Source organism: Ahaetulla prasina, chromosome 17, assembly GCF_028640845.1.
Source record: "Ahaetulla prasina isolate Xishuangbanna chromosome 17, ASM2864084v1, whole genome shotgun sequence".
NCBI classification, from domain to species: domain Eukaryota; kingdom Metazoa; phylum Chordata; class Lepidosauria; order Squamata; family Colubridae; genus Ahaetulla; species Ahaetulla prasina.
This window is the reverse complement of record NC_080555.1, coordinates 9,629,215-9,648,425: the sequence shown is the minus strand read 5'-3', so window position 1 is coordinate 9,648,425 and position 19,211 is coordinate 9,629,215. Positions and strand designations below refer to the sequence as shown.

General features: G+C 43.0%; 1 protein-coding gene across 2 annotated transcripts in view; it reads right to left on the bottom strand.

Annotated features, from left to right (window-relative positions):
- ITGA10 (integrin subunit alpha 10) overlaps positions 1-19,211 on the bottom strand; it is a 108,010-nt gene that overhangs the window by 56,472 nt on the left and 32,327 nt on the right. For both annotated transcript variants that reach the window (XM_058159769.1, XM_058159768.1), the window contains exons 3-4: positions 8,730-8,841; positions 4,608-4,717 (exon numbers count right to left, since the gene is read on the bottom strand). In XM_058159769.1, the coding sequence (XP_058015752.1) occupies positions 4,608-4,717; positions 8,730-8,841 (222 nt within the window). The remainder of the gene's footprint in view (positions 1-4,607; positions 4,718-8,729; positions 8,842-19,211) is intronic.

The following is a 19,211-nucleotide window of genomic DNA, read 5'->3' as shown; positions in this document are numbered from 1 at the left end:
TTTTAAGAAGAGACTAGACAGCCACCTGTCTGAAATGGTATAGGGTCTCAATCTTGAGCATGGGGTTGGACTAGAAGACCTCCAAGGTCCCTTCCAACTCTGTTATTCTAGGTCCTATTCCTATTCCTATTCCTATTCTTCCTATTCCTATTCCTATTCCTATTCCTATTCCTATTCCTATTCCTATTCCTATTCCTATTCCTATTCCTATTCCTATTCCTATTCCTACTCCACTCCACTCTACTCTACTCTACTCTACTCTACTCTACTCTACTCTTCTCTTCTCTTCTCTTCTCTTCTATTCTATTCTATTCTGGAAACTGATCAAGGAAAGATTCAAACTGGAAATCAGGAGAAATTTCCTGACAGTGAGAACCATCAACCGATGGAACAGAAGTTGCCTTCAGAAGTTGTGGGAGCTTCATCCCTGGAGGCTTTCAGGAAGATACTGGACTGCCATTTGTCAGAAATGGTGTAGGGTCTCCTGCTTGGGAGGGGGGGTTGGACTAGATGACCTACAAGGTCCCTTCCAACTCTGTTATTCTGTATTCAGTAGTTGCAAAAAAAAATAAAAAATGAAAGAGATTTCAAGGCACAAAGCCCTGGAAGGTGTGGGGGATGGGGTGGGCAAGCGGGGGATTATTGCAGTCTATGTGCAAAGGACCTGACAACTGTTGATCAGAGCTATGAGTCAATAGGATGAGGCAGCTGCTAAAAAAAGCAAAGACATTTTTAGTTTAATTTCCAATTCCTGGGAAGAAATAATTCCATGGTTTTCTGCCTTGGTCAAACCCCACCTCCACTTCTGGGCACCACATTTTAAAGCAGAAGCTGCATGAAGGCATAAAAAACACCCTGATAACATGTTTGGGAAAAACGTCCTCCATTTGTCAGCGCACCTCTGACTTCAGGCAGTCAGGGGATCTCCCTTATTAAGAGATTAGATAAATATATTTTGGGGGGTGCTTGTGATGGCATTGGTGGGGCCACAAGGGCCCCTTTAAATGCAAGGATTCAAACCTCTTCTCTTTCTCTTTTGGAGTTGGCCATCTGAGTCAGCTGCTAAAAATTGGCTGTGAAATCGAAGGATTTCTATGATATGATTTGGCTCTTTGGGACCAGCCTTTTGGGCAAATATGAGTGAAGAAAAGTAAAAGGGGCCGGGATAGCTCAGGCAATAGAGAAGCCTGTTATTAGAACACAAAGCCTGCAATTACTGCAGGTTCGAGCCCGGCCCAAGGTTGATTCAGCCTTCCACCCTTTATAAGGTAGGTAAAATGAGGACCCAGATTGTTGGGGGGGGGGGGCAATAAGTTGACTTTGTAAAAAAAAATATACAAATAGAATGAGACTATTGCCTTATACATTGTAAGCTGCCCTGAGTCTTCGGAGAAGGGCGGGGTATAAATGTAAACAAAAAAAAAAAAAAAAGAAAGAAAGAAAGAGAAAACGGAAGAGAAGGAAGAAAAAAAAAAGATAATAGCTGCTAAGCAGATGACAGTTTAACTTCCAGCCAGCATGGCCTGGCAGTTAAGAAGCAAAAAGAAAATTGGTAAGAAATTCTGGGAAGGATAGTTTAACAACCAATGGATTTAAAACATTTAGTCCCCTTTAATAATTTAAACGGTACAATTAAAAGATGAACAGTCTTTTAATTGAACTGTTTAAATCTATGGATTGCCAAGGCAACTCCAAATCTCAACCAACAAATGCTCCGTCTTACACACTGGCAAAAAGAACCAGAACACAAAATACAAGCTAAGTGGACACGACCTTGTAGATGACCCTCACTCTGTCAAGGACCTTGGAGTAATCATCTCTAATGATCTAAGTGCCAAAGCCCACTGTAACAATATCGCCAAAAAGGCATTAAGAGTTGTTAATTTCATCTTGCGAAGTTTCTTCTCTAATCAGAGCATACAAAACCTTTGCTAGACCAATTCTCAAATAAAGCTCATCTGTCTGGAACCCGCACGGCACATCGGACATTAATACAATTGAACATGTCCAGAAATATTTCACAAGAAGAGGTCCTCCACTCCTCTGCTCCCAAAATACCTTATGCCACCAGACTTGAAATTCTGGGCTTAGAAAACTTAGAACTACGCCGCCTTCGATCTGACCTAAGCGTAGTACATAAAATCATCTGCTACAATGTCCTACCTGTCAATGACTACTTCAGCTTCAACCACAACAATACGCGAGCACCACAGCAGATACAGTGGTGGGATTCAAATAATTTAACAACCGGTTCTCTGCCCTAATGATTTCTTCCAACAACCCAGTTCACCAAACTGCTCAGAAAGTTAACAACCGGTTCTCCCGAAGTGGTGCGAACTGACTGAATCCCACCACTGAGCAGATACAAACTCAAGCTCCAAACTCGATTGCAGAAAATACGACTTCAGCAACAGAATGGTCAATGCCTGGAATGCTCTATCTGACTCTGTAGTTTCTTCCCCAAACCCCCAAAATTTTAACCTTAGACTGTCTACTGTTGACCTCACCCCATTCCTATGAGATCTGTAAGGGGGCGTGCATAAGAGCACCAGCATGCCTTCCGTCCAGTGGTGAATTCCAAATTTTTTTACTACCGGTTCTGTGGGCGTGGCTTGGTGGGCATGGCAGGGGAAGGATACTGCAAAATCCCCATTCCCTCCCCACTCTGGGGCCAGCCAGAGGTGGTATTTGTTCTCCAGAACCTGTCAGAACCTGCTGGATTTCACCCCTACTTCCGTCCCAAGGTTTCCTCTATTTGTGTCTATTTTATACATCTAATCTATGTTCATACTTATTACCTAATACATTATTGACAAATAAAATAAAAATAAAAATAAAGAAGGCTTGTCCTTGGATGTTTATGGCTTCAATGATTGGACAACCATTTGTCTGGAATGGTATAGGTCTCCTGCTTGAGCGGGGGCGGGGGAGGGGTTGGACTAGATGACCTCCAAGTTTCCGTCCAACTTTGATACGCGTCCTGTTTGGCTTCCCAAAAGGGGCTCACATCCCCCGCCCTAAAGGTGGGCAGAAAAATAATCACCCAGCGGTTTGTGAGGCCCCTCCGGAAGGTCACAAGACCCTCCAGCATGGCCTCTCCCCTTTTCAGACCATTAGAGGTGCCTACTCAGTGCTCTGCCACATAGAAAAGATTGGCACTGAGTAACAGAATAACACAGTTGGAAGGGACCTTGGAGGTCTTCTAGTCCAACCCCCTGCTCAAGCAGGAGTCTGAAATTGTATAAGGTGGGCTGTCCAGTTTTTTCTTTAAAAAAACCTGCAGTGTTGGAGCATCCACAACTTCTGAAGGTGGCAAGCTGTTCCGCTGGTTAATTGTTCTCACTATTAGGACATTTTCCTTAGTTCTAGATTGTTTCTCTCTTTGTTTAGTTTCCATCTATTGTTTCTTGTCTTGCCTTGGTGCTTCGGAAAACAGACTGACCACGCACCTCTTCTTTGTGGCAGCCCCTCAAATATTGGAACCCTGCTATCATGTCATCCCTAGTCCTTCTTTTCTCTAGACTAGCCATGCCCAGTTCCTGCAATTTTTGGATGTTTTACCCTCCAGTCCCCTAATCATCCTTGTTGCTCTTCTCTGCACTCTTTCTAGAGTCTCAATATCTTTTTTATATTGCGATGACCAAATATAAATATTGCTTCTTATATTGTGTAGGGATTGGGCGACTGATCTGATGACCCCCCAAGAGTTTTCATCCTCAAAGCAATGTTTCCATCCAGGATCTCACCTAGACTTCCCGGGTGTCCCTCCAACCGGTTTTGCATATTTATTTTTATCCCAACTTGGTTATTTTAGTAAATAACTCAAGGTGGTGAACATATCTCATATTCCTCCTTCCTCCTATTGTTTTGCATCGCAACAACCTTGTGAGGTGGGTTGGGCTGAGAGTAAGTGATTGGCGTAAAGTCACCAAGCTGGCTTTCATGCCTAAAGCGGGATTAAAATTCACCAACTCCTGCTAATTGACCTAAAGTCACCCAGACAGCTTTTGTGCCTAAGGTGGAACTAGAACTCACCATCTCCTGGTGATTAGCCCAAAGTCACCCAGCTGGTTTTCTTGCCTAATATGAGACTAGAACTCACAGTCTCCTGGTGATTAGCCCAAAGTCACACAGCTGGTTTTCTTGCCTTAGGTGAGACTAGAATTCACAGTCTCTGGTGATTGGCTCCAAATCACCCGGGCATCTTTTGTGCCTAAGGAGGAACTAGAACTCACTATAACAGGGGTCTCTAACCTTGGTCCCTTTAAGACTTGTGGACTTCAACTCCCAGAGTTCCTCAGCCAGCTGTGCTGGCTGAGGGACTCTGGGAGTTGAAGTCCACAAATCTTAAAGGGACCAAGGTTGGAGACCCCTGCACTATAACTCCTGGTGATTGGCCCAAGTCACCCAGCTGCCCTTCATGCCCAAAGTGGGGTTAGAATTCACCAATTCCTCCTAATTGGCCTACAGCTTTTGTGCCTAAATTGGGACTAGAACTCATAGCCTCTTGGTTTCTAGCCCAGTGCCTTCGCCACTAGACCAAAGTGAAGATTCATATGTTCATATATTTCTGATAATCCATAGTATGGATGCTTCAAAATATGTACCTATGTTGACTTTAGTGCATGTTGAATTTTTCCTCTCTTCCACAATGCACTTGTAAACGTCGCCTTTCCGATCACCTTCCGTTCCGTCCCAAGGTGCGCCCACCAACATCCTATCGAGAGAAGCATTAGAAAGTGTTAGAAAGACCTGATAAAATTAAACCTCATCCGAAACTAGGAATAAAAAAAAAACCAACATGAGGCACATTGGACAAACATGAAAGGATTAAAAATGAGAGGGACTCTGCCATAAAATTGCAACTGTACCAGGATTACTGTTTCGGGGAACACTCAGGAAAAAAACCCCAAGTAGGGGTGGGCTTCAAAATTTTTAGCAAGGGGTTCTTTGCCTGGTTGCTGGGTGGGCATGGCCTAGTCAGCCTCTTGCATTGCGGGGGGGAGGGGGAGGCGTTTTCTGCCCTTCCTGGGCTCCAGAGGCTTTCTTCGAGCCTCCGCGAGGGCAAAAACAGCCTGCCCAGGCTCCGGAGGCCAAAAACAGACCCATTTCTGGCCTTCCCGAACTTCCGTTAGGGCCGTTTTTCGCCCTCCCCAAGCCTCCACATGCGCCCTGCGCTTACCTGCATCCAAAACGGGCTGGGTGGGGACTCCTGGGAGGGGAGGGGGTGCAGCCAGGAGTGGGATTTGGGGGTTCTCCGAACTGCACAGAATCTCAGCTAGAGGTTCTCTAACGAACCCCCAGCGGCCCACCCCATCCCCCAACTCCATTTCCCAGGGTCAGCAGGCAGAGGGGGTGGTCTCTTAAATGAGCCGTTTGTCACTCATGCAGATGTGTTTTATGTTGGCTTTTGGACAAGCCCATGAGAATAAAAGAGAACGAAGTTTTTGAACAGCTTGATCCGTTTTTCATGTGTGCGCAAGAAAATAATCCCAGACGACCGCCCCTTTCCTACAACTCGCCATTCAAACATATTGTCTTTTCATTTGCAATTCTCCTGATTCTTCATTGCTGCCAAATTATAGCCCACATATTCCTCCTGGCTTCGAGTAACATGATGCATTTATCTTAGTGGAGAAAAAGGTATGTCTGGGTGAAAACTGTGGGGTTTTGTTGTTTTTGTTCATTTGTGGGGGGATCTCTTTGGTTACAACTGCAACATTTATTTGCTTTCTAGAACAGGGGTCTCCAACCTTGGCAACTTTAAGGCTTGTGGACTTCAACTCCCAGAATTCTGGGAGTTAAAGTCCACAAGTCTTAAAGTTGCCAAGGTTGGAGACCCCTGTTCTAGGGTGAGAAAAAAGGCAGAAACCCCTTTAATACCGCCTCCACCCCAATAAGTTCTAAGTGAACGAAGGAGGATTCAGAGATGGATTTTGAGCAGCTGGCTCCATTTTTTTATCAGCGTAGCTGTGAAGTAATTTAATTTTGGTTTTTCTGCAGATAAATGTTGGGAATTCCCCAACTGAACCCATCCAATTGTCCTGACCGCCTCAATTTCTGACTAATTTTTCCTTGCTCACTCTGAAAGTTATGGCCAAACTTTGAAAGTCAAAATACTTCACGTGATTTTGAGGTTTTTGTCCATTTGTTCATTCAGAATTGGGCCTGATTTGAGGCACCAAAGAATTAACTAAACAAAAGAATAAAGAGTTGGGGACTTTTAGCTGGAACGGAAATATACAGGTCGTCCTTGACTTACAATAGCTCTTTTAGGGACCGTTCAAAGCTACGACAACACTGTAAAAAGTGACCAATGACCGTTTTTCACCCTTACGGCCCTTGCAGCATCCCCATGGTCACGTGATCAAAATTCAGAAGCTTGGCAACTGACTCACATTTACGACGGTCGAAGTGTCCCAGGGTCATGTGATCCCCTTTTGCAACCTTCTGACAAGCAAAGTCAATGGGTAAGCCGGATTCACTTAACAACCGTGTTGCTAGCTTAACAACTGCACTGATTCACTTAACAACGGTGGCAAGAGAGGTTGCAAAATGGGGCAAAATTCACTTAACAAATGTTTCGCTTAACAGCAGAAATGTTCGGCTCAATTGTTGGTCATAAGTTGAAGACTACCTGCACTGGAAAATTATAATAAGATGACAATCTCATCACTTGAGACTTTCAAGAAGAGATTGGACTGCCATTTGTCAGAAATGGTGTAGGGTCTCCTGTTTGGGTGGGGAATTAGACTAGATGACCTACAAGCTCCCTTCCAAATCTGTTAATCTGTAAGATCTGTAAGACAATGATTTCAGTACTGAAATCCAATTTTTTTTTTACTACCGATTCTGTGGACATGGCTTGGTGGGCGAGGCAGGAGAAGGATACTGCAAAATCCCCATTCCCTCCCCACTCCAGGGGAAGGATACTGCAAAATACCCATTCCCTCCCCACTCCAGGGGAAGGATACTGCAAAACCTCCATTCCCACCCCACTCCAGGGGAAGGATGCTGCAAAATCCCCATGCCCTCCCCACTCCTGGGGAAACGATATTGCAAAATCTCCATTTCCACCCCACTCCAGGGGAAAGGATATTGCAAAATCCCCATTCCCTCCCCACTCCCAGGGGAAGGATGCTGCAAAATCCCCATTCCCTCCCCACTCCGGGGGAAGGATACTGCAAAATCCCCATTCCCTCCTCACTCCTGGGGAAAAGATCCTGCAAAATCCCCACTCCCTCCCCACTCCTGGGGGAAGGATATTCCAAAATCCCCATTCCTACCCCACTCCAGGGAAAGGATACTGCAAAATCCCCATTCCCTCCCCATTCTGGGGCCAGCCAGAGGTGGCATTTGCCGGTTCTCCAAACTACTCAAAATTTCCGCTACCAGTTCTCCAGAACCTGTCAGAACCTGCTGGATTTCCCCCCTGAATGGTTTCCTATTACAAACAAATCATCAGCCACCAGGATACTTCGGGGGCTTTTTCCTCATCAGTCGGTCACTACATTTCCATTTTCTTCCCTTGCAGGATCCCATCTTCAAGCTTTAGACCAGGTTCCCGCCAACTTGTTCCTGCGATTTCTGACTATGTGACTCATCCCATTTCCTGCCCCATCTGCGGAACCCATTCATCAGCTCCACCTCAAACCTTGCGGCTTTTTGCCACAGTGGCCAAATTGCCTGCTCACCCTCAGGGCCTCCAAGCGTATATTTCCTGCTCTGGATTGATCTTTGGACCCAGCTCACAGGTTGGCAGCAGCTGCTGTGTTCTCCCACCTGCGTTCATCCCTAAAATTATTTCCAGAGGGAAGGCTGCCAGTTGCTCTGTTGTACTTTATGAAATGTTTCCCAAAACAGCTGAAGTTTGACTGGGGGAAATCCGCAAGACAACACAGACTGTCAATGATTCAAAAAGAATGATTCAAAAAGCAGAACTGAAGGTTGTTGAGGTCGATGTCCCAAAATTGGAGGGCAGGAAAATGAAAGTGGGTTTTCAAACTTTGTGATAAAGAAATACTCTGATCAGAGTAGAGCGGAAAGGGACCTTGGAGGTCTTCTAGTCCAACCCCCACCCCACCCCACCACGTACAAGCAGGAAACCTTATGAACAAATGTTTCACTTAGCCACAGAAATTTTGGACTCAATTGTGGTCGTAAGTCGAGGACTACCTGTACTTATTCCACGCATTTGCTAGTCCGTGAGAGTTTACTTGCTATAATACATTTTTGCATCTTTGAAATACTGTAAGTTTCTTTTAAAAGGGATGCAGTGGCTCAGTGGTTAAGACGTTGAGCTTGTCGATCGAAAGGTCGGCAGCTCGGCGGTTCGAATCCCTAGTGCTGCCGCGTAACGGGATGAGCTCCCATTACTTGTCCCAGCTTCTGCCAACAGAAGTTCGAAAGCACGTAAAAATGCAAGTAGAAAAAATAAGGACCACCTTTGGTGAGAAGGGAAGAGCGTTCCGTGCGCCTTTGGCATTGAGTCACGCCGGCCACATGACCACGGAGACGTCTTCGGACAGCGCTGGCTCTTCGGCTTTGAAACAGAAATGAGCAGCGCCCCCTAGAGTCAGGAACGACTAGCACATATGTGCCAGGGGAACCTTTACCTTTAAGTTTCTTTTATTGTTGATTCTTGGGTGTAGGAGGGGGGGGACAGACAAACAAGTAGCAACAATCAAAAGAGTAAAAAAAGCAGTCAAAAAACAGCTGTAGGGACTCACCATTTTTGCCCTTGGGCTGTGAACTGCAGGACTTTGTAGCCAAACTGAGCTTCCTGTGGCCCACGAAAGATTTGAGGTCTTCTCACATCAATGTTAAAGGGGATGATCCGGCCTTGAGGGAGGGAAAAAGTAACAGAGATGGAGACTTTGCCGTTTTCTTTTTCCTTTCACGCACAAGAGGAGGCACTTATTCAGACAATCAGCTTTACTGGGGCATTGGAAGGGAATGCATTTACGCATTGTTTGCAATGTGCAAAACCAGTGGGTCAAGCTTAGCAGATTCCCAAAAGCTAAGTGGGGGGGGGGGACTGGATTAGTTCCTGAATCTGGGCTAGAAGGAGAAGTGAAAGAAAATAATGTGGAAGAAGAAGAAGAAAATAGCAGAGATACCCCCATGAAGTCACCAGGATGCAAACTCATTTAAAATTTTATTTTCCTGAACCCAAACAGTTTTGGGTGAGCTTCTCTCTCTCTCTCTCTCTCCTCTCTCTTTTTCTGTCTCTGTCTTTCTTTCTCTCTCTCTCCCTCTTTCCCTGTCTTTCTCTCTCTCTCTCTCTCTCCCCCTCTCCCTCTCTGTCTCTCTCTCTCCCTCTCTTTTGCTCTTTTTTGTCTCTCCCTCTCTTCCCCCTCTCTTTCGCTCTTTCTCTCTCTTTTTCTCTCTCCTCTCTCTCTCTGCTCTCTCTCTCTCTCTTCCTCCCCTTTCGCTCTTTTTCTATCTTTTTCTTTCTCTTTCTCTCTCCCTCTCCCTCTTCCCCCTTTCTTTCTTTCTTTCCCTCTTTCCCTCTCTCTCTCTCTCTCTCTCCTCTCTCTCCCTCCCTCTCTTCTCTGTCTCTTTCTTTCTTTTTTCTCTCTTTCTCTCTCTCTTTTACACGCATTCTCTCTCTCACACACACACACATATACACAATTTAAATTGCAAGTGTCTCCCCTAGGGGCACTTTCAGCTCATACAGGTAGCTCTCCACTTACAACTACAATTGAGCCCAACTTTTCCGTTTTAAGTGAGACCTTTGTTAATTGAATTTTGCCCCATTTTACGACCTTAAGAGATTCACTGCAGTTGTTAAGCGAAGCAAGTCTGGCTTCCGCATTGACTTTGCTTGTCAAAATGTCACCAAAGGGGATCACATGAGCCCAGGACACGGCAAACGTCATAACTGTGAATCAGTTGCCAGGCTTCTGAATCTTGACCACATGACCGTGGGGGATGCTGCATGGTTGCAAGTGTGAAAAACAGTCGTAAGTCACTTTTTTCAGTCTCGTAACTTCAAAGAGTCACTAAACAAACCGTTGTAAGTCAAGGACTACCTGTACTTCACTTTGAGCATCACCAGGCTATGCGCAAAATGTACAACCCTCAACAAATGACAAACGAAAAAATCGCTCTAGAGACATACATGCAACAGGGATGCTAAACTTTCCCTACTCTCTCTTTAGGGTCCTATGTTGGCCTATAGCATTAGCGCTTAGACTTTTATACCGCTTTCTAGTGCTTTCCAGCCCTCTCTAAGCGGTTTATAGAGTCAGCCTCTTGTCCCCAACCATCTGGGTCCTCATTTTACCCACCTCGGAAGGATGGAAGGCTGAGTCAACCTGGAGCCGGTCAGGATCAAACGTCTGACTGGGGGCAGAGTTTCCTTGCAATTCTGCATTCTAACCATAAGGAGGGAGGGAGGGAAGGAGGGAAAAAGGAAGGGGCAGAATTAGGGTGCAATACTGCATTCTAATCACAGGGAAGGAAGGAAGGAAGGAAGGAAGGAAGGAAGGAAGGAAGGAAGGAAGGAAGGAAGGAAGGAAGGAAGGAAGGAAGGAAGGAAGATAGCAACAGCACTTAGACTTATATACCACTTCACAGCGCTTTACAGCCCTCTCTAAGCTGTTTACAAAGTCAGCCTCTTGCCCTCAACAATCTGGGTCCTCATTTTACCTACCTCTGAAGGATGGAAGGCTGAGTCAATCTTGAGCCGGTCAAGGTTGAACTCCTGGCAATGAGCAGAGTTAGCCTGCAATACTGCCTTCTAACCACTGCGTCATAACAAGCCCTTGTTTTGCAGCAGGAGTGAAGCTTTTTTTTGTTCACATTAAAATTCAAACCCTTCCATTGTTCAACCAACCGTTCCCAACCATGGTTAAACCCTTCAGGAGAAATGTCCAATTTCGCCTTTATTATATATTGCCTCCAAATCTGAGCTGTTTGAGGTTAATTCAGCCAAAGGATTAGAAGGCAGGTGGAACCATGGCATGCGACCAGCAGTTTATCTTGGCTCCTCTGATCTGCTCATTTGGGGGAGACTCAGAAATACTGCCCAGAATTAAAAGAACCGTAAATATAAACTACAGTATTTGGCCAAAATTGTGGAAACGTTTTGGGAAAAATGTATTTTTGAGGTTTGATGGCTAATAACACCTGGTTTGGGGGTGGGGAGTTTCAAGATAGTCCTATTCCACTGCTGGAATGGCCTGGGAATAGCCCAGACCTTCACCCAACTGAAAATCTATGGAGCCAACTAAAGAAACTTGGTAGTCAGAAGCGACCTAGCAATAAAACTCAGTTAATAGAAGCCATCCTTCAATCTTGGTTTCACATGATAACAGCTGCAGAACTAAAAGACTTGGTTCACTCCATGGGAAGATTTTGTAAGGCCGTAATGCATGCTAAAGGTTACCCAATGAAATATTAACTGGTGATAATTTTTGTATATCTCGCTTTTTTCTATGTGTTTCACTTTTCTTCTTTATACTGTAACTGCTATTCTAATAGCAAATCCTTCATAAAAGTTATTGCATTACATTCTTGATTCAATCATCTTTCCATTGATATATAATTTTATGGTACTACTCCAAATAAAAGTGGTGTTATTAGCTAAGTTTTAGAAAATACACTTCTCCCAAAAGGTTTCCACAATTTTGGCCACTACTGTATGTCTTTGCAAAAGAAAGCAATATAAACCCAGTGGTGGGTTGCCCCCGGTTTGGACCGGTTCGCAAGAACTGGTAGTAAAACCGATGGGACGCTCCGCCCACCGACCTGGGCGTCATCTGGAAGCTTCTGTGCAGTAGCGTGTGCTCGATCCCATTGCGAACCAGTAGAAAAGGTAAGTAGAACCCAGCCCTGTATGACCCTATGAAATGGTTCTCTCCCTCTCTCTCTCTCTCTCTCTCTCTCTCTCTCTCTCTCTCTCTCCTCACTATGTTTTATATACAAAGATATATAAGGTCAGTGGTGGGATTCAGCCAGTTCGCACCACTTCGGGAGAACTGGTTGTTAATTTTCTGAGCAGTTTGGTGAACTGGTTGTTGGAAGAAATCATTAGGGTAGAGAACCGGCTGTTAAATTATTTGAATCCCACCACTGTATAAGGTGCTTTGCTAATCAAAAGCAGTGCATTGAATTATATCTTTGCAAAAGAAAGCAATATAAATGCACTGACTTGAAACAATTCTCTCTCTCTCTCTCTCTCTCTCTCGTCTTTTTCATAAAAGCATTTGAGGCAATCACCGATTGAGCTCATCCACAGCTTGCTTCCTCAACAACAGCTCAGTGTCTGGAAAAAGAGCACACCGTTTAAGTCTCCTGCAAAAGGATGTGTAAGGAAAGGGTGTAGCCTTCCACACAATGTCACCTCTGTCTGCAGCGCCACAGTGTCGAAACTCCAGAGAAAAACAAGGGAAGTGAGCTAGAAGGGAGGAGGGTTGCGGCTTGAAAATCTAAATTTTACATATAAATAGTTGGCGATTCTTGTATATACCCAGGACAGGCCTACTTTCATTTGAACTTCCACCACAAGCTTGAGCTGTGTAAGGAATGCGTCTCATTGAATACATCTTTGCTGTCGGGAAGAAATCTTTGGCTGCCTTAAGCACACGGTCTCAAAGCAACTTTCCCGAGCCGCAAAGTTGAATGAAACAAAAAACAAAACAAAAACGTGCATGTCCGTTTGTCTCGGTCAAATACAGGTAGTCCTCGACTTACAACAGTTCATTTAGTGACCGTTCAAAGTTACAATGGCATTGAAAAAAAGTGACTTCTGGCCGTTTTCCCCACTTAGGACCATCGCAGCATCCCTATGGTCCCTAGGGATTTATATTAGGATGTTTGACAATTGATTCACATTTATGACGGTTACACTGTCATGGGGTCGTGTGATCCCCTTTTGCAGCCTAGGCTGGACTAGAAGACCTCCAAGGTCCCTTCCAGCACTATTTCTATTTCTATTCTATATAGAAATTCACTGTACACTATTCACTGCACACTAGAACAACTAGACACAAGAACAGTTTTTTCCCGAAGGCCATCACTGCTAAACAAATAATTCCATCAACACTGTCAAACTATTTACTGAATCTGCACTACTATTAATCTTCTCATCGTTCCCATCACCCACCTTCTTCCACTTATGACTGTATGACTATAACTTTTTGCTGGCAATCCTTATGATTTATATTGATATATTGACCATCAACTGTGTTGTAAATGTTGTACCTTGATGAATGTATCTTTTCTTTTATGTACACTGAGAGCATATGCACCAAGACAAATTCCTTGTGTGTCCAATCACACTTGGCCAATAAAATTCTATTCTATTCTATTCTATAGATTGGTTAGGTATGCAAAATAACACTGTGGCTATAAGGGAGTTTTATTTCTTTCTTCTCCGTGGCTCTTACGAGAGACAATCATGTTTGGGAAGAAAAACGCTTATTGTATTGCTCCCCACAGAGGGTCAAGATCTTACAAAGACCCAAAGAATTATAGACCAATTTCATAATTCAATAAAGATTACAAACTCTTTGCTGCAATTCTGGCAGAAAGATCAAAGAAGATTTTACAGGTGTATAATATATATATATATATATATATATATATATATAGGTCTTTGGTTGTTCGGGTTTTCTCCCGTGTAAAATTGGAAGTGTCTTGGCGACGTTTCGACGAAGTCTCATTCGTCATCTTCAGGCTTCAGCTTCGTGCTTCTGAAGAGACAAATTGAGACGAAAACGCCAAGACACTTCTTCACGGGAGAAAACCCAACAACTAAAGACCTATACAAACACCCGTGAAAACCTCAGAAAACATATATATATATATATATATATATATATATATATATATACACATATATATATATATCTATATCTTTGGTTATTCGGGTTTTCCCCCACGTAAAATTGGAGGTGTCTTGGCGACGTTTCGCCGAAGTCTCATTCGTCATCTTCAGGCTTCAGCTTCGTGCTTCTATTGCTCCCAGAAGCACAAAGCTGAAGCCTGAAGATGACGAATGAGACTTCGTCGAAACGTCGCCAAGACACCTCCAATTTTACGTGGGAGAAAACCCAAATAACCAAAGACCTACATACAAACACCCGCGAAAACCTCAGAAAACACACATATATGTGTGTGTGTGTGTGTGTGTATGTATGTATGTATATATATATATGTGTGTGTGTGTGTGTGTGTGTGTGTGTGTGTGTGTGTGTGTGTGTGTGTGTGTGTGTGTGTGAAGATCAAGCAGGCTTTTTGCCGAAAAGACAGCTAAAAGAGACAATGTGAGGATTGCCTTAAATATTATTGAATACTTACAATATCACAATGAGAAACAGGCTGCCTTAATATTTTTAGATGCAGAGGCAGCCTTTGACAACTTAAATTGGACCTTTATATTTAAGGTGCTGGAAGAAATGGACTTTGGAGTGAACTTTATCAAAGGAATTATTAAAGCGATCTTACACGTCCCAGAATGCAAAAAAATGTTATAAATGGTAACTTAACTAACTCAGAATAGAATAGAATAGAATAGAATAGAATAGAATAGAATAGAATAGAATAGAATAGAATAGAATAGAATAGAATAGAATAGAATAGGACAGGACAAGAATAGGAATAGGAATAGGAAAAGGAATAGGAATAGGAATAGGAATAGGAATAGGAATAGGAATAGGAATAGAAATAGAATAGAATAGAATAGAATTCTTTATTGGCCAAGTGTGATTGGACACACAAGGAATTTGTCTTTAGTGTACATGCTGTCCGTGTACATAAGAAGAATAAAATACATTCATCAAGAATAGAAAGATACAACAGTTAGTGATGGTCAAGGTTACTAATAAGCTATAAAATTGTATTAGGAAACAAATAAAAACAATATAAATTGAAAAATACAAGCAACATGGTTATAGTCATAAGTGGGAAGAGATAGGTACTAGGAAGGTAGAGAATAATAATAGTAATACACTCTTAGTAAATTATTTGAGTGTTGTGGGGACATGTGAAATTCTTGGGAAGAAAAACTTTTTGGGTTTCGGGAGGTACCACAAGTCCGGCACAACAGCTGGAAGTTTTTTTTCTTTCCGCCATGCCAAAGGAATGCTGGGATCTGTAGTTCATCAACATTTGGAAGGCCAAATTCTTACTCTCTGCCCCAAAGAAGACCTCTGAAAATCCTGACCCCGAAATCATGCTGGGAGATCAACAGCGGGTCATGTCTCATCCTATGTCCACTTAAACCCAAAGGAAGCACGTGGGCTGCAGGCTTGCACGGACATCCAGATGGAAGTTGAGCCATTTTGTCCGTAGCCCAACGTGCCACGCCACCTCAGCCCCATCTGGGGACTTTCCCTGAACCCCATCCTCATGGGGCCAGCTGTGAAAGGCCAACACCTAAACCAGGGGTCTTCAACCTCGGCAACTTTAAGACTTGTGGACTTCAACTCCCAGAATTCAACTCTCAGCAAAGCTGGCTGAGGAATTCTGGGAGTTGAAGTCCACAAGGGGCGTGCATAAGAGCACAAAAGTGCCTACCGTTCCTGTCCTATTGTTCCCTTTATTATATCAAATTAATATAGCTAATGCATATTCTTTACTTATATATATATATTTTTTCTTCATGATATATTTTTTTACTTATGACAATGTTTATGTATACTGTTGTGACAAAATTAAATAAATTTAGAAAAAGTCTTAAAGTTGCCAAGGTTGAAGACCCGTGACCTAAACTTTTCCTATTTTATTGATTTATTTAATTTATTCATTTAATTTATTTATTCACCAGAGTTTTGAACCACCCATCTCCCTCAGAGAGAAGAACCTAATACTCAAGTGGCCAGCTCTGAAAGGGCAACACCTAAAATTATGCTTAAATTTTCTTAAATTTTATTTATTTATTTTATTTACCACAGTTTTGAACCGCCCACATCTCCCTCAGAAAGAACCCGATACTCAAATGGCCAGCTCTGAAAGGGCAACACCTCAACTCTTCATATTTTATTGATTTATTTAATTGATTTATTTAATTTATTCATTTATCAGTTTTGAACCACCCGTCTCCCTCAGAGAGAACCCAATACTCAAGCGGCCAGCTCTCAAAGAGCAACACCTAAAATTTGGCTATTTATTTATTTACCATAATTTGTTTTTTAACTTTATTTATTTTTTATTTTATTTGCCAGTTTTGAACCACCCATCTGCTTCAGAAAGATCCCGGTCCTCAAGGGGCTAGCTCTCAAAAAGCTACACCTAAAATTTGGCTATTTATTTATTTAATTTTAATTTTAATTTTTTTAAATTTTATTTGTTTGTTTGTTTACCAGAGTTTTGAACCCCCATCTCCCTCAGAGAGAACTTAATACTCAAATGGCCAGCTCTGAAAGAGCAACACCTAAACTTTGGCTATTTATTTATTTATTTAATTTTTTAAATTTTTAATTTTTTTTAATTTTATTTATTTATTTTATTTACTACAGTTTTGAACCACCCATCTCCCTCAGAAGGAACCCGATCCTCGAGTGGCCAGGTCTGAAAGAGCGACGCCTAAACTTTGGCTATTTATTTATTTAATTTTAAATTTTTATTTATTCATTTATTTACCAGTTTTGAACCACCCGTCTCCCTCAGAAAGATCCCAATCCTCGAGTGGCCAGCTCTGAAAGAGCAACACCTAACTTTTGCTATTTATTTACTTACCGTAATTTGTTTTATAATTTTATTTATTTTTGTTTGCTTGTTTACCACAGTTTTGAACCTCCTGTCTCCCTCAGAAAGAACCCAATACTCAAGTGGCCAGCTCTAAAAAGAGCGACGCCTAAACTTTTGCTATCTATTTATTTAATTATTTTTTTTAAAAAAAATTATTTATTCATTTATTTGCCAGAGTTTTGAACCGCCCGTCTCCCTCAGAAAGAACCCGATCTTCCAGTAGCCAGCTCTTAAAGAGCAACGGCCTAAACCTTTGCTATTTATTTTATTTATTTATTATTTGTTTGTTTGTTTATCATCGTTTTCAACCGCCCATCTCCCTCAGAAAGAACCCAATCCTCAAGTGGCCAGCTCTGCCTTGTTTATTTGTTTATTTATTTGTTATTTATTTGTTTATTTTTATTTTATTATTTATTTATTTATTATTTATTTATTTATTTGTACCAATATTATATATAAGCATAAGCATATATCACACCTTCCTCTGACTGCTATGTGAACTGCTTAACGTTTTCCCCTTCTTGGGGTGATAATTTTTATATTTTATCCTTTATACCGTTTCGATTTTCCCTTAAAATAGGGGCCTGCAAACTTGGCTCTTTTAAGACTTGTGGACTTCAACTCCCAGGTTCCTCAGCCAGCAAAGCTGGCTGAGGAACTCTGGGAGTTGAAGTCCACAAGCCTTAAAAAGCACAGTCCACAGTGGACCGAGAATCAGTGTCTCCACTAGATCATTGATGGTTAAGCAAGCTGCAGCTAAGCTAATCAAGTAAAATTGGGAGTTGAAGTCCACAAGTCTTAAAAGAGCCAAGTTTGCAGACCCCTGGACTAGAAGACCTCTAAGGTCCCTTCCAACTCTGGGAGTTGAAGTCCACAAGCCTTAAAAGAGCCAAGTTTGCAGACCCCTGCCTTAAAACATTAGCACAGTCCACAGTGGACCGAGAATCAGTGTCTCCACTAGATCACTGATGGTTAAGCAAGCTGCAGCTAAGCTAATCAAGTAAAATTGGGAGTTGAAGTCCACAAGTCTTAAAGAGCCAAGTTTGCAGACCCCTGGACTAGAAGACCTCCCAGGTCCCTTCCAACTCTGGGAGTTGAAATACACAAGTTTTAAAAGAGCGTAATTTGCAGACCCCTGGACTAGAAGTCCTCCCAGGTTCCTTCCAACTCTGGGAGTTGAAATCCACAAGTCTTAAAAGTGCCTAATTTGCAGACCTCTGGACTAGAAGACCTCCCAGGTCCCTTCCAACTCTGGGAGTTGAAGTCCACAAGTCTTAAAAGAGCCAAGTTTGCTGACCCCTGCCTTAAAACATTAGCAGAGTCCACAGTGGACCGAGAATCAGTGTCTCCACTAGATCATTGATGGTTAAGCAAGCTGCAGCTAAGTTAATCAAGTAAAATTAGCAAACTTCCTCAAGTAAGTTACCCCAGGCCTAATCCGCATATCAAAGGATACGGTCTGCAAACCCAAACAGACTGAATTAAATTAGATCTCCCAGGGCAGGGGTCCACAAGTCTTAAAAGAGCCAAGTTTGCAGACCCCCGTCCCAGAGGAACTGCACGAACACAATAATAATAAACATATCTACACATACAAACACACACACACACACACACACACACACACTCATCAAGTGTCACCCCAGAATCAGTAAATAGACACTTCCATATGCCGGACAAGCTCCCCCTATAAAAATCTGCTGCTGTACCCCAATTTCTCTGCAGCCTGCCCCTGAAGGCAAACTCTTTTCCTCTGAGGAATAAATATTTCTTCTTTCCTCATTTTTAAAGAAAACCTGAACCTCATTTTTATTTATTCTTGGGGTTCCAGTTGGAACCCCAAATTATTCCACTGACATTGGAATCACAGTGTTGATTCTCCTTTTGCAGTTAAAATATAACCCTGGTGCACCTTTTCGACAGACCACATCAGAGCTGGTATTCAGCCAGTTCATACCAGTTTGGTGGAACTGGTAGCGGCGACTACAGGTGGACCCGTCCACCTGCCCGGACATCATGCCGTCCTATTTAGCCACATTTTGGAGGCCAGGCGCATGCGCCAAAGGTGCACGTGTGCACGAAGCGAGCGTGCGCATTGCAGGGCGAACTGGTGGTAAGCATACGTGGGACCCACCGCTGGACCACATATCAATCTTTTCAAAGACAGCGAATACTTGAATTTATAAAGCAATAAAATTAATGTGGAGCAGAATTAAGTTCGGCCCTCCTCAATCCAAAGGCGGCGCCAAAGCCAGCGCCAGTACACCAGGAGGAGATTCAGTCCGAATCGAAGGTGAGAAGATGAGGAAGGGTCTGCCGGACCGAGAAGCGCGACTGAGGACCGTGGCGAGTGCGGAAGCTGCGGAGGGCAACATCAGCGCCAACGCTGCAGGTTTAAAGGCGCAACATGCGGTGTGGGGAAGAAAGGACACTTAGCTCAGGTTTGCAGAGCGGCCCAACCTTCCGCCGAAAATTCAAATCGGCCAATCAAAGCGCGGAACCGGAAAGGC